This window comes from Choristoneura fumiferana, chromosome 4 (genome assembly GCF_025370935.1).
Source record: "Choristoneura fumiferana chromosome 4, NRCan_CFum_1, whole genome shotgun sequence".
Classification (NCBI taxonomy): domain Eukaryota; kingdom Metazoa; phylum Arthropoda; class Insecta; order Lepidoptera; family Tortricidae; genus Choristoneura; species Choristoneura fumiferana.
The window spans coordinates 6,138,936-6,155,136 of record NC_133475.1 but is presented as its reverse complement, the minus strand read 5'-3'; the positions used below and the strand labels follow the sequence as shown (position 1 = coordinate 6,155,136).

The 16,201-nt window shown below is 37.9% G+C and overlaps 2 protein-coding genes across 2 annotated transcripts in view; one reads left to right on the top strand and one right to left on the bottom strand.

The window, feature by feature from the left end:
- Window positions 1-321: 321 nt before the first annotated feature.
- On the bottom strand, window positions 322-9,331 carry Hem (Nck associated protein 1 Hem). Its single transcript, XM_074086688.1, has 2 exons — window positions 9,131-9,331; window positions 322-5,603 (listed from the first exon to the last, which is right to left on the bottom strand). Exon 2 carries the CDS (start codon window positions 5,596-5,598, stop codon window positions 2,221-2,223), a length of 3,378 nt encoding a protein of 1,125 aa, XP_073942789.1. The 5' UTR covers window positions 5,599-5,603; window positions 9,131-9,331; the 3' UTR covers window positions 322-2,220.
- A 174-nt stretch (window positions 9,332-9,505) lies between these two features.
- Window positions 9,506-16,201, top strand: part of Cdc5 (cell division cycle protein 21) — a 23,000-nt gene continuing 16,304 nt past the window's right edge. The window contains exons 1-8 of the mRNA XM_074086686.1: window positions 9,506-9,828; window positions 9,912-10,177; window positions 11,208-11,338; window positions 11,813-11,972; window positions 13,234-13,402; window positions 13,822-13,956; window positions 14,728-14,882; window positions 15,957-16,121. Coding sequence (XP_073942787.1) covers window positions 9,784-9,828; window positions 9,912-10,177; window positions 11,208-11,338; window positions 11,813-11,972; window positions 13,234-13,402; window positions 13,822-13,956; window positions 14,728-14,882; window positions 15,957-16,121 — 1,226 coding nt within the window. The 5' untranslated portion in view covers window positions 9,506-9,783. The remainder of the gene's footprint in view (window positions 9,829-9,911; window positions 10,178-11,207; window positions 11,339-11,812; window positions 11,973-13,233; window positions 13,403-13,821; window positions 13,957-14,727; window positions 14,883-15,956; window positions 16,122-16,201) is intronic.

Here is a 16,201-nt window from a genome sequence, read left to right as displayed (position 1 = left end):
TAAGGGTCAATCTTATAAGTATACCATAGTAATGCCATTTTATTAGTGAATGTCGAAACGATACGCAAGTTCTCAAAATTGTACTATAACATTGTATATTTGTATGTAAACCGAGAGGGTAATGTTTCCGATGTAGAGCGACTTGACCAATTGTGTATGGTGGATACCGTGTAACTCCATCGTCGTAGTACTCAATGGCATTATTTCTCCTAAGTAAGCTAGATTACCGTAATAGATTATTTAAAAGACAATGTGAATATTTTTAATTAACGAGATGAATGTTACAACATGTGATTTCAAAATAATAAAAAAAACAATAAATTTTACATTAAAATGGAATTTTTATTTATTAATCTGTTTCTTTTTAAATAAGACAAGTTTTTTATTTATATTTGTTGTTTTTAATGTGTACATATTAAATTATTTACAGGCTAGGTATAAAACTGTCTAACGGGCTTTGTATTGATACACACACGGAAACTTGGCATACTGAGCGTCCAAGATATCCGACCCGATTTTAATGAAAACAGAGACGAAATTAGGCGAATAAATACATTTAGAACAACATAAATAAAATTACTTCCATCAACTTTAAAAGTCTTTTAGTAAGTGACATATTTTTCAGTTCTTTATGTTTGGATTGAACTATATTGGCGCATAATCGTCATAATTTTACCGAACAAAAAACAATAAGTGCACAAACATTAGGGTAATAACATAACCCTATTGAATTAAATAAGAGTATACGCGGGATTCGCCATCATCCCAGCCTAATTACGTCCCACTGCTGGGCACAGACCTCCTCTCAGAATGATTCGCCAAGAGCCCTAAAATCTAATTTATTGATAATAAGAATAACTATCTATTCAAATTATTCAATTCCATAAAAGCGACTATCTTTAATAAGTATTTTACACAGTTCTCAATAAAAGAGCATAGAAATAACACGAATATTACAAATACAATGAAAATGGATAGTTGAACTTTTTACTGATAAAAATATATAACATTTTCCATACATAAAGGACAAACAAAGGCGGGTTTAGGTACATTTGTCTGAATATAACGTAAATAATTACAGTTACTCTTAAAACATAATAAATTGTATTTGCTTATTTTATTTTTAACTCCTTATCTCAAGCTTAAATAATAAAAGTAATAAACATTTTTTTTATTTATAACGTAGTCTTTCTAAATGCCAGTGCAAGCCGGCGGACGGGACGGCAGAGTATTTGTGCCCTTTAGCGCACACTGATAAAAACAATCCAATCAACTACGAGACCGCGAACGTTCGCCGGAATGTCAATTGTCACGGGATCCGCAGGGCTACTGCGAAACTCGAAGTTCGTGCCGTGCGGTCCCTCTGACACTTATACTATTTAATACGAGAGCGAGAGGGAAGGTACGATACGAACTTCGAGTTTCGTGGTAGCCCTGCCGGAGAGAACATATGCTCGCCGCTTGCGTCCAGTCCGGGGTCATATGGGTGAATTCCGGAGTAGTTCGCCGCGGTATCCTCAAAGAAGGAATCGATAGCGAGCAGATCCGTGTCCAAGATACTTTCTTGCAATTGAAAATGCATAAAATGTACATTTTAATATTCAATATCCTCTGCCGTTTCTTGCGTCCGCCAGTTTGCGCTGGCCTCAACAGAATGTTTTTTTTTGGAATAGGGTCAAAGATTTAGTTTTCATGACGTTCGTTTTTGCACGACATTAAAACCAGGCTCCCATTTGTAAAGATCTAAATTAAGATTGGTTTTTGGAGTCTTTGTATTTTTTTATTTCAACTCCTAATTTTGTTACTTTTACGGTCATCCCGTAAAACCCATATCGAAAATACAAACTGAAACATAGATGCACAGAAAAACCAGAAAAATAGACCAGCATCTATGTTTCAGTTTGTATTTTCGATATAGCCAAAGATCTTTCATTTCAGATGCAGGATTATTTCGGTGGACTCAATTAAATACGTAATATGAACTTAAATATTGAGTTGAAGTTGTATCTTCTCACTAATCATTCATAATAAAATAGAAACCAGGTCAAATAAATTACAATCTCAAGGAGTGCAGTACAAGGGGGCTTTTATAAATTAAATTGTTATATTAGAATTTGTCTACAGCGATAATATAAAAGGGTGGCGTTTTGACGCTCTTTATAAAATCATTAAATGCACAATGCAATCATGTCTCTCTTAATTTTACAATCTTACATTTTCTTACGAATGTAAAAGCATCTGTTCCTGTTTGTAAACTTCGTGATACGCATTACGAATCAGTACATACGGAAAGCATGATTCCAAAAGGTCCATAGTCAGGAATGGAGACTCCTGCACTATAAGGTCGAGAAGCAAGTAAACAGATTCGCGGTTTTTGATTGCTTCTTTATCTGTTTCTTGTCCTAGTCGCAAAAGAGACGACGAAGCTAGAGCCAAAAATTCTTTCATGCGATCTTCAATGTCGCCCTGACCACAGATAGTGAATAACGCTCCAAAGATGTGATTTATAGCAGGCGCCATACAGTGAATGTTGTTAGCGTGGCCTTCCAGAGAGGCCCTGTAGAAGGATCCCTCGCTACGAGCGAGCCGCGGGAGGGAAACTGCCACAAACACCATCAGCAGGCATACAACAAGATGTTCTTCTTCTTCTAATTCGGCTTTATTCTGCCGCAGCGCTGACGCTAGCGTTGGGTCCACTTTACACGGTAAACCCGCAGCGGAACACATCTCCGATATTACTCGCGTCGGGTCGCCACTTGGCAGCTGCTGCTGGAAATCTTTTATCGAGCTTATAAGGAAAGGAATCCGTCGTTCTAATACGTCTAGCAAAGACTCTTGCGCCACTTGGCGGAAGCTCAGTATTACTCCAATTATTGTCATCCTCTGTAAAACGTTGTCCACATTCTGCAGTCTTTTGAACTGTTCTCTCATTATCTCAGGCTTGTCAAAATTAGTTCGCAACATTTGCAGTACTTCTTTATTCTGAACTACCAACTTCTTTAGCTCCTGCACTTGGCTGGCAATATGCCACATCAATGTTTCGCTAAGCAGTTTCATTCCGTACGGTCCGACGAGTTCGGCTAAAGCTCGTAGTTCGTTGATATCTGAATATTCTTCCGCATTGAATGGAATTGCCCCCTCGGCAGTCAAGCTCACGAACGCTTTTTGGTTCATTGAGAAACAAATGCTGCCAGCACTTACTCGTCTAAGTAAGATTTCTGAGTACCATTGTGTATACAGCGATGCAATGGTCTTTTCACCATGACTGTCCATGTTCTGTGTCTGTTGTAACAGACAATTGTTAAATACTCTTGTAATATCGATGTGTACGTAGTTCTCGACACTTTGCAGTACGTTCATGTACGCACGGACGCTGACCAACAATTCTGAAGGCTTTGCTATTTCACTCGTATCTTGGTTAAACATTACCATACCCACCAATGCTTTTGAGAATCTGTTTTCTAAATGTTGGTGAAGATATTCTCGGGGAGCGAAAGTGTATTCCCAAACATTCACTGTGGTACAGTAGTTAATTGCATAACAGAGCTCTGTCAGTGCCATGTGAAGTTTATCCATTGTTGTTAATTCTTCTCTAGTCTTTCTGTAACTCTCGGCTCCAGGCTTCACTATTTCAGTAATATTTTTCTTGTTTTTATCCTTTTTCTTTCTGTTGGCTAGATGGGCGATCGTTTGCGCGCAATGTTTCGGTAGCAGCTTGTCGCTCATCGTGCACTGTTCATCACAAATTGTGGTGATAATATTTTTCGCTTCTTTAGCCATCTCATCCAAGTATATATTAACCACGGAGAGACTTCGTTCTCTGATGTGGTGTCTTTCTTCGGGGCATAATTCATGGGTGCAGTTTTGGAAATGGCTACAGATCAGTGGGAATGCAATAATGTATCTGTTTTGGGCTGGAAACTCTAAGCACAAGTGAAATTGGCTTTCAAATATCTTGCTGTAAAAACAGAAAAGCGATAAGTCAGACGTTTCCACCATGATTTCGTCTAGATTATCCACCATTTTAGTATGGAAAACCATTTTGTCTATAAATTGTGCTAATTCTCTCTGGTCTATCAGATTTAAAGGGGTTTTAGCAAGAGAGGTGTATGTTTGCAATCTGAACCAATCCAAGCGAAAAGCGCGGAAATCGAAGAGTTCGTTATCTTCCACTTGCTTCACGTTCATATTCGCGGCAGTGTTGCATAGTGACGAGAGAATTATACTTTCGTCCTCAGGGCATACTTGAAGATTCTGTATCATCAGATTCAAAGCCACTGCGTCAAATCCAGATAAATATTGGACATAATATCTCTGCATGACTTGACTGTATTTACGTACCAGCGCTCTTAGCTCTTCCATGTGAAACAGCAGTTCAGGTAGCTGACGGTCAACCAAGTCCTCAGCTGCTTTGCCTTTAACTTTTTGTGGGGGATTGTCATTGTGGCGCAGCAGCCAAAACACTTCATCTCTCGCATAGCAAAGACCGATAAATATTAGCAAGGCTTTGGGACCAAGCAAGCCAGGTTGGTCTGTCAAAATAAGACCAAGCTCTTTCAGTGCAGTTCTCAAAAACTTTCGTCTTTCTCTATGCTTATATCCTGCTTTTTGTACAGCATGGTGATAACAATCTTTTACTTCAGATATTCTCTTTCCATAGCCTTTAATTCCGTCAAAGAAACTTTGAATGTAAGTGTGTATATAGATTACTTCATCGCGGAACAATGCCAAAACCCAGCCTGACTCCAAGGCACTCACCCACATCTTATTTGCATGATCCTGCTGGAGCATTTGGTGACAGAGAGCAAAGCCAAATATAACCCACCTCTCCAAGGATTCTAAAGATACATATTCACAAGACATTGTGTTAGTTTCTGAGGGTTTAAGGAGCTGTGCTGGATTACTAACCAAACTCAATTTCTGCTCAGACCTCCAGTGTTCAGCAGTCAAATTTCTTGCGGGATACACATGCCACAATGAGTTTAAGGCACTGGCCAACATCTTTTGATGTGGAGCAAATTCCTCTGAAAGTTTTTTCAGTGGGGCATCATAGTCTACAATCAATTGACCTAAACGAGGGAAACTGGAATCTATCTGGTTGTGAACCATTTCATGCGCAGCATTGAAGAGCCCCAACACTGCTTTACGATCCTCAACACGAGACAGTAGGATCATTAAAGCAACATAAGTAGTGACCAGATCTAAGTAATTCTTAGTCAATTCAAAGTTTAGAGTCAAATCGAGTGTTATCTGGCAAGCTGACATGGTGTTCAGGAGATCTGCAACATTGTCTTTAAAATCCAAAAGATCTACAAATGTATAATAGTACAGTGAAAGGGATTTTATTATGTCATTCCTTATATTTGAGATTGCCTGAAGGCCTTTTACATCGATGCTGGGGAATCTTCGCACAATGTGTTTGATTGAAGATTCTAGTGTCTTGTCTGAGAGGAAAGCAGGTTTGGATTTGGCATCTCCGCATGCTTTCTTGATGTTGTAGATGCGTGTTAACATACCGATGCCACGGTCATTGAGGATGATGAGCTTCTCAGCCAACTTCTGCTGGCTGATGTGGACTGACCTTGACATTGTAGACATCTTAACTGTAAAAAAAATATTCTAAATGTATTTTAATTGCTGAGGTAATCATAATTACAAGCTAAAAATAAAAATGAGTAATACATCTAAACGGAAGTCACCAGTGATAAAGCATGTGAGCTTGTCTAGTCAAATAAATCATTAACAAAATAAATAAATAACATACTATCTGCAGTTTTGTCTTGTCTCATGAGAACTTTGCTCTTAGAAGTATCCTGTGTTAATTGAAATAGTGAAGTTATCTATTTGTGAATTTTTAAAATTGGTTCAGTAGTTCAAGAGTTTACTTCATATTAATAAATAAATAATAGACAATGTCTAGGAGTACCTCTTTATTATACTATAGGTAATAAATAAATATATAATATACATACAAAACTATAGTATATACTGTGTTTTATTTGATTTCTGTTAATTTTGACACATGGCTCAGTTCATTGATAGAAACTACCTGGTAATTAAGTTTTTTGTGAACAGGAAAAAAAACATAATTAACTATTGAATGCACAGTTATTTTGAGGTCAAATATTCACAAACTTGACATTGATATGTTACATAAGAGAGATAACAAACAAATTCAATTTATTAACTTTATTTTGCAAAATATGTATGAATCAAAAACACATTTCGACAGTTAAAAGGCTAATTGATTCAAGCGCCATTTTGGCCGATATTGAGATTATTGAGTTACATACATCATTGGAATCAGCGAATTTTTCCGCGTCGTTTGAGTTAAATCTGAGCACTTTTTTGGTACTTCGCTCCATCGAAAATTTAGGTATCATTTCGGTTTACGGGGATTCAAGTGTAGTGAATTTGTTTTTAGGGTTCCGGGGCCAAAATGGCAAAAACAGAACCCTTATAGTTTCATCAAGTCCGTCTGTCTGTCTGTCCGTCCGTCCGTATGTCGCAGGCATTTTACTCGAAAACTACATGTATATTAGTGAAATTTGGAGTACAGATGTCTTGTAAAAGCCGCTATTTAGTTTTGTAGCTAAATTACAAAAATAAGTATTTATAGGTGGGGTCACTCCATACACGTAACAGAAATTGAAAAAAAAAAATATAAAAAATTAACTTGCATCAACGTGTGGCACGTAGTTCAACAGCTCTTTTGAAAAGGTATTTAGGTTTCTCAAAAAAAATTTTGATTAAGTGAAGATTTCCGGAAATAATCGCTCCCAAAGTAGCAAAAGTTGTGTTCCCCCCCCTCTATCTTGTAAACAGTTTGTCCAAAAAATATGCAAAAAATATGGAAAGGTAACACTTAATAAAAACTTTCAACGAAAATTGGTTTCAACATGATCGGGTATACCGTTTTTGAGTTATTGCCGAAAAACTGCGCTTCTCAACAAAAGGACGTAAGTGCCGTGAAGACATTTGTTTTTTTTTGCAGTATATAGATTCACAAAAAAAAAGTTTAACTTAAATCTTTTCGTAAATACAAACTGAGACATGGATGCACAAGAAAACCTGAAAAAGAGACCAGCACAGGATCATTCCTTCAGATGGAAACAAATGGCATTGACATTTGAATTGTTTTTACTTGATCGAATTGAATGAATTTACATTCTAATGTTAATCATTTTGCTTTAACCAGAATTTTTAATGCATGTAACTTAAATCATTTTGCCTTGAACATTTCAACAATATTTTTCACACTTAATCTCTTACCTGAACTAGCATATGAAACAATTTGACTAGTGCTAATTTTCCTTGACCACTTTTTAGTCTTTTTGTCGCTTGATTCCTTTATATTTGTTTATTATTTATACTAAATATCGTACTAAAATCAGTTTATTCTTTCATCTAAAAATAGTGTTTAAATTATATGCAAATGAACACAAACCAACACGGGTAGGTATTTGAGATTAAAACAATTTATTATTAATTATTAGTATGGTCAGGACATGTTCCATTGAATAAATTTTTAAATATGATGAAAGTAGTTCAATCCCCCATGTGCACAGATTGTAATAAGATTGAGGACTTAATACACTTTTTGGTGGAGTCTCTATTGACTAAGGATATCCGCGAGAGGTATTTGAGTGATTTGGACCTATTCAATGGTGCAGTGAATATTATTTTGAGTTGTCCGGTATCGGAAGATGCAGTATGAATTTACAGGTTCATCAAGCACTCCTTTGCAGCCAGATAATCTGGACATCACAATAGAAGTGTTTGATGAATGTGGACATCGAGTCTTTCAATGAGGCTGGCATAGTCACACAGCTGCACTTAAGCCTCAAAAAAAAAAAACTAGGTGGGTGTTTTAAATCTATGAACAGATTCTACTTAGTGAGTGATTTAAATCATTTATCCTTGATCTATTAAAGAAGTGTACATAAACTTAAACCATTTTGCTTTGAACATATATAAATTGTAATCATGCACTTAGATCTTTCTGCCCTGATTAGAGAATTGTGCAAAATGGCTCAAGTCATATCTAACTTCGGTTTGTGTAGCAAGAAACTTATTTATAACAGTTGACAAGTTTTCATAATCACCCCATCAATCCACCCTAATCTAAGGACCTTTTACACTGTTTTGCTATGAACTATTAAAAAAAATATTCAATATTATCTTTATAACAGTAAAAGTTAAGCCCCTTATTTATAATAATAAACTTCAGTTTGTCCTGTTGAATATTCTTTTAAAGATACCAGAAATCAAAAATAGCATGTTGCTTAACCTGGGAAATGTCCTAGAGGCTACCAGTAGTCTTAAGGACATTTCCCACAAAAAAAAGTTACAGACTAATGTAGTGTCTAGGACGTATGACGGGTTAAACAACCATAACCAGGATCTACCTGTAGACCACCTGGCTTATGGTGACAGCTTTACCCTTGATAAAGACTATGCTAGTTTTCATTCCCTATACCACAAGAAACAAATTTTCTAAAAAAAAATTGTCCTGTGAAGGTACTCACTTTTAGGTGAGACAATTGATAAAGTGAAACACAATTCAAAAAGTTAAAAATATCCTAATTTTGTAATCAAATGGTAAACAAACTGAGTACCAACAGTATCAATACACAAAGAGTTTAATGACAAAATGAAGAAAGATAACTTATCAAAAGGGCCATATTGCAGCTTAAGCTAATAAAGAGTGCCTAACAATTAAGAATATCAAGACAGAAGGGACAGGGACAAATATGTTATAAAAAGAAAACTCATGTAGGTATTATGTTCATAAAATTTAGTGGCCATTCAGAATCCTATTATGATTCAGGCTCCAATATCAATGTTATGAACAAAACAAATGAAATGCATTATTTTTGTTTATTGACCTAATCCGTCGAAAATGCGCACAGAAAACGGCATGGGACGAACCTGTAGTTTATGCAGTTTACTAACATGCATCGCACACATTAAATTGAGGAAAGCAGTAACTGCAGAATAATGATTCCCAGTATCTCTTAATTAATCAGTCCCGGAAGACAGAAATCAGCAGCGGATATAAGGTTCAATAAACATAAAGTACCGTGTACTACTACTGTGCTTAAATAGTTTTACTTCCCGTGCAACATACCTGTTATGACAAAGCAGCTCGGTTCGTATCAGCTTAGCGGAAGTTGAACATTATCCACCTTTATTTGTAGTTACTAGATCAGGGGCATTATTCACGAAAAGCGTTAATTTTTATCAAAATATCAGGAATAGGGAGTGTCTTAACTACTCCGGTTGACAAATTGCTTTGACAGTTTGCAACAGTGTTGCCGTTGTCGATCGAATAATGTATGAAGGACGCCAGCAAAGAGTATAATAATAAGTACGACGCCAGTCTAAAAACTGTTTTTGTGTAGGACAACATTTTTATTCTGTCTATGGTATGAATAAAATAAAACTATCTATGCATTAACAAGCAGTCAGTCAGCATACGTCACAAAACTTGCGTGATAATTCTCGTACCATGTAAAAACGGCTTAACACTTGTATGGCCATTTCCAGTGCATGGTTGGATTTAAATTTGAAATATGGCGTCCGTTCTTCCTTTATCTGTCAACTTATTGTCAAGTCAATTGATTTGACGTTTCCTAACGTGTGTGCGATCAGTGCGATTAAACTAACAATTTTGTGATTTTAATTGTGCTGAATTAGTCTAGTATAAATTATAAAAGATATTATAATTGAAGAGACTATTTGTTGATTTTATTTCAGTCAATTCATCAATAATTCGTCACCATGCCACGAATAATGATAAAAGGCGGCGTTTGGCGCAACACTGAGGTTTGTTTAATTTTAGTATTTATCTTTAATAGCACTTGCATTTCTACTTAAGCAGCTTAACAACACTTTTCATTTATTTTTAGGATGAAATCCTGAAAGCGGCTGTAATGAAATATGGCAAAAACCAGTGGTCTCGTATCGCTTCTTTGCTGCATCGCAAATCCGCCAAACAGTGCAAGGCTCGTTGGTACGAATGGCTGGACCCCAGCATCAAGAAGACCGAGTGGTCCCGGGAGGAGGACGAGAAGCTCTTGCACCTCGCCAAGCTGATGCCAACACAGTGGAGAACTATTGCTCCCATCATTGGCCGCACTGCTGCACAGTGCTTAGAAAGATATGAATATTTACTGTAAGTATTTCGAGTATATTGTTTCTAAAATAAATACCACTTTAAAATGACTAAATTTATATTTAGTTTTAGAATGGGCTAATTAGCCTTCATTTTATATCCATATTTATTACAATACAAAATATATTTTTTCATTCGTCCTCTGCCATTTTTTTTTGCAGACACCATATTGAAATATTATATAGCCCATGTCACTCCCCGTCAGCTATGAAAAATCCAATGATCCCCCATATGTTAAAATCGGTCCAGCCGTTTAGGTTGCAGCGAGGACCATAGAAATGGACACATACCCACATACATATGTATGCTCCAAAAACATTACCCTCCTTCAGGCAGTTGGGTAAAAATCAATAGCAATTCACTTAAACACCATTTACGTTTTAATTTATGTTATGTTCAAATTACATTCATCCTGGGAAAAACATATTATACACCATAATCAAAGAATTATTTATTAGAAAGTTAAACATGGTTTAGCATTTACACTTTAATACAGATTGATTCTACTTAACTCTAGGTTAGCAGTAAACTCTAATTTAATTGTAGATTAATTCTCTTAAATAACTTAATGTAACACAACACTGGATAATAAATAATAATAATATGAATGTCAATAATCAATATTGAATAATGATTGATATGTTTATTCCACTTTTTTATTCTATGCACTGGTAGTTTTCAATTTACTAAATTTATTAACTGTAGTATTCAACTAATCAATAGAAAATAACCAGTATTCCAATAACAATCTACTTAAATACATTTATAATAAATGATTTAAACAATAAAAACTTAACAATAATAATTAAAAACTAATATAAATCTAAAAATGCCCCTGTGGCATGGTTCCAAGAATGCTGGCAGCATTTCCTTGCTGTATGACGATGCCAAGACGCTGAGCGAGGAAGCTGCCAGCCCTCTTGTCTCCGGTGGTGTCGACCAGTCTCTTTGCCAGTTGGCTGAAGAGTTCCCTTGCGCCAGGGCCCCACGGACCGAGCGTCAATTACTTACAATTTATACTTAATTACAGGGATCAAGCTCAAAAGAAGGAAGAGGGTGAAGACATGGGTGATGACCCCCGCAAGCTGAAGCCCGGTGAGATTGACCCAAATCCTGAGACAAAGCCAGCTAGACCTGACCCAAAGGACATGGACGAAGATGGTGAGATTTAAGTCAAGATTTCATAAAGCAGGAAGTTGAATTGGGGTACTAACCCTACACTATTGTATGTACAACTATTTGTATGTAGTCAAGAAAAGTTTCCAAGTGTACCAAGTGTGCTAAGCGTGTCCACAATTTGGATCAGAAATTCCAAAGAAAAACTAACACAGGAGCATTTAAAAACGTTCTAAAAGAAAAACATTCTAAAAGAATTTAATGACATCCTAATAATTACGATGATACTAAAACAATAACAATAGCACTAGTCTAAAAATATCCTCCTTGATCAACACTAAAACTTACTACTGTCTATTATAAAGGTTGCCTGTGGAAGATTGCTCTGAAGCGATAAGGCTGCCTTGGAAAATCCCTGTATACCTGTGTTTTCTGTACAGCTTACTTTGTGTTAGTGTTCAGTAAAGACCCATTGTATTTATTTATTGCATTGTAATGTAATAAGAAACATTTTTCTAGAACTGGAAATGCTCTCGGAGGCCCGAGCGCGTCTCGCTAACACTCAGGGCAAGAAGGCGAAACGAAAGGCTCGCGAGAAACAGTTAGAGGAGGCCCGACGGCTCGCCGCCCTGCAGAAGCGACGCGAGCTCAGTGCCGCGGGCATTGCAGTTCCAATGAGGTAAAACTTTTCTCAAACGCGACATGAAATATTGACGTTGTGCTACAATGTAAATAATAAGCCGGGAAGTATCGCGCTGCAGGCGCTGCGGCTCGGCTGCCGGCGCGCGGTCACTCTAGCGGCCTGAAAAGAGATTTCATTAGTAGATTATTGTCGTGGCCTGGAAGTAGGCAATTGCTGGCTGAGTATGAGTATTAAACGGACGAGCTTGCGAGTCCGTTTAACTAATACGAAGCCAGCAATTGCTATTCCAGCCGAGACTAATATAAAGCTTTTCTCAAAAATGGTGAATAATTCTGAAATAGAATAAACCTTTTCTCAAAATATATTATAAAATTTAATTTTATTCCAATATTTTTCTTATGCTTTCCCGCCTTTTTTCATTAAAAATATATGCAGGTGTATTTTTCCACCAAAAACACCACAAGCTATTTTAGACCCAATAGAAAAAGTCCAGAGTTCCAACAAAATATCTGATACTGGCCATTAGACTTGGCTGTATACAACTTGTGCCAACATTTCCATGGCCTTTTTTAACTTAAAAAAAAATGTGACTGATTGAAGGCGCGCTAATTCATTATTGTCGAGCTAGCGCGCCTGCAATCTTTTTAAATTTTTAATTTTTCGCTGACCATAAACTATGCACTTCACCTTCTGATATGTAAAGAATAATGTCAACTTTTACGGACTTTTTTGAGAAAAAAAATTTCCCGGCCGCTGGCCGGCAATGCGACCGTCTTTTATTTCAACGCGTGCTCTGCGGCACCGCCGCCAGAACCACCACCTGCAGCCGCTGCGCCAGCAGCCAGCGCGACACGCGCACACAACACGGCGATGAGACTAGCGTCCCGCCAGCTTAATTTCTTGTTTTTTATTTTATTTCATGTCATGTTTGAGAAAAGCACTATACAAGCCTCGGCCGGAACGTGGGATTGCCGGCCTCGCATCCCTATCGGCAATCCTCTACTTTCCGGCCTCTACAGTAATCTACTATTAAGCCAAGCTAAACTATAAGCTTTTATTTTTTTCCTAAGGAAAAGGGCTTTGCGTGGGTATACGGCTTGGCGCGGGCACTACGTGCTTGTTTTCATGTCATGTAATAGAGCAGCGCTTCGTGAGGAGGGTCTTTGCTCTATTGAAACAGCACACAGCGCGGTTTTCTTGTATTTTTGTAAATATGGCATAATTTGTGCCATTTAGTCACATCAACCCTCTGCATTCTATTGAATGCTGATTGATTCTACACAATTCTATTCTACAGGCGCAAGAAAAAGCGCGGCGTCGACTACAACTCCGAGATTCCGTTCGAAAAGCGGCCGGCTGCTGGCTTCTTCGACACTTCAACGGAGGTCGTGGACCCCATGGCGCCCGATTTCTCCCGCCTCCGACAGCAACATCTGGATGGGGAGTTGCACTCGGAAAAAGAAGAGGTTCAAAGTCATTTTAAAATTTGAATTAGGCCGACCCATAGCAATACCACTTTTTTTTTTCAGTTTTGTAACATATAAATTATACTCGCTTGCTAGCGCTTGCTCGTCTGCCATTCAGTCGAATAAAAAAAAAAATACTATCTATATTTTTATATCTTTAATTGTTTTCTTTCTTTTTATCTGTATTTTGCTGATGAATCTTTTTTATATACATCTGCACATGGGCGTACCCAGGGGGGCAGGGAAGGGCAGCTGACCCCCCGGACTATGGATATTATATGCTTTATACAATATGTAAATTTTACTTTAGAAAAACCTCGCAAGCCGTGTTGTGTGCACCAGAAAACAAGCAGGGGATTTTAACTTTTATTAAAAATCTGCTGCATATAACCCTATCTAATAGAGAAGTATTGTTGCAGAGAGACCGGCGCAAAGATAAGCAGAAGCTAAAGCAGCGGAAGGAAAATGATGTGCCACAAGCGATGCTGCAAGGCGACCAGCCAGCGCGCAAGCGCAGCAAACTGGTGCTGCCCGAGCCACAAGTCACCGACCAGGTCAGCAAAAATACACTCATTAAAAGTGCCCAGGAATATTTAAATTACTACTGAGTTAATAAAACATCTAATTTGACTAGGGAGAACTTTTTTAATGTGCGCTGATTACATTTGGTTAGCTTTGAGAATATTTTAACAGACAGTTGTTGTGAAAGGGATATATGTATTGTTTTTTGTTCACGTGTTTTTTCAGTACTTTAATTTTTACTCTTTCATACAAGAGTGTAGATACAGTTGAGATTTTAGTATTTAAATAATTTTCGGTATCGGCAAAAATGAGGACAGAAAGGGGAGTTCAGGGCCGGCCTTGGCTATTTAGGCGCCCCGGGCGAGTCATGCCTTTGGCGCCCTTTTAGATACGCCAAGCGACAAAATGATAGGTCGCGTCCGTTAGACAGAATACTCATACTCACTCGTGAGCCGCGCGGTTCATTGTATTCACATAGAGAGTGGGTCGGATCGGCGACCGGGCCACATTTTCGGTATCAGCACTTCGATATAAACCGCCAAATTTACTTGTGAAATGAATCTGAATCTGTGTATGTTGCACGCGGCATTTTTTGACAAGAAGCGGCGCGTGTCAAGGCAGCGCGATACACCCGCCCGTTGCCGCTTGGCCCGCGCGCTGTTTCTGACGACGGGCGCGGCGCTCGCGCAGGAAGCCGTCGGTGTGATGTCGTCCATATAACGGCATATAAATAGGCCCGTCGCGCTACCGACTCGTACTCATCGTCCGTGTGTTGGGCTAAAGTAAATGTCTGGTGTCGGCAGGAGCTGCAACAGGTGGTGAAGCTGGGGCGCGCGTCGGAGGCGGCGCGAGAGTCGGCGGGCGAGGCGGGCGCCGCCACGGACGCGCTACTGGCCGACTATGCGCTGGCGCCCGCCGCGCCCCAAACGTTGCGCACGCCGATGCAGCAACAAGACAGGTACTAAAACAAAAGGTTTATTCTGCAAGTAGGCCGCAAGAGGATCTTTTAAATGTCACTTTTTTAAACTACCAGCGCTTTCGGAAAGACCATCATTGCCAAGAAGAATGCGCCTCAAGAAACCTGACAGAAGTCATTTTAACAAAACAAAATTTCGTCGGTGAGATTGCCAATTCCGTTATGTGCACTTTTTTGATATATGGATTTTGGCATTAATTTAATTTAAAAGCCATACGAGTCAAAGTCAATATATGAAAAAATACACTTAACAGAATTGGCAATCTCACCGACAATATATATGTCACCACGTAACTTAGTTTTTATTGTTAGTTTTAGTGTTTCAATCTTATTACCAAATAAATCTTTCTTCCTTTCTTTCAAATACATATAAATAAATAATCATTTTTATTTTTATTATTTTTCTTTATTTGACATTGTTTGGTTTCTTTTTTAATTTAATTTCATTTAATTTTTGTTTTATTTGGGTAGTTTAGTTTTAGATTTATTTGATTAGTTACTGTACAGTTTTATTTCATTTCATTTTGTATTGTTTTTTTATTATTTAATTGGAATTTGGCATGTAATGTAATTTCTTATATGAAATATAAATAAAATACATATAAAATATAATATGACACGGATCTATGGGGTCCTTTAGTTAAGAAACTAGAACTAAACCTTTTAACTATATCTATTATTTCCTGCAAGTGTTGATTTTGGATCTGGACTATGATTTTGATTCTAGGTTAGAATTTTGATCGCCACAAAGGATACAAACACACGTGATGAACGTGAACTTTAGTCTCGTGTGAACATATTAAAAACCTGCCGATTTGAGATGCTGAAGTGAAAACTTATTTCTTCACAAGTCACTGGAAATGTTGAAATCACAAATTTTTGGGAAATTTACTTCGAGGGACACAAAATATATGATGAATTCTGACACGTACTTATGAATCGCTTGCAAAAAGTTGCATCGTTATTTTAGAAGTTGCTAGATTTGATTGACTTAAAAAGTAAAAAAAAAACCATCGCTAGTCCAGTTATATTTTTAAGTATTCCTCTTACGTTCAGGATTCTAATGGAGGCTCAGAACGTGATGGCGCTGACGCACGTGGACACGCCTCTGAAGGGCGGCCTCAACACGCCGCTGCACCAGAGCGACTTCTCCGGCGCGCTGCCGCAGACGCAGCAGCAGGCGCTCGCCACGCCGAACACCGTGCTCGCCACGCCTTTCAGGTAACTTTACGAGTTTGTGGCGGTTCTCGTCACGTCTTTAAGTAGTCTTACTCGTTTGTGGCAGTTCTCGTGACATCTTT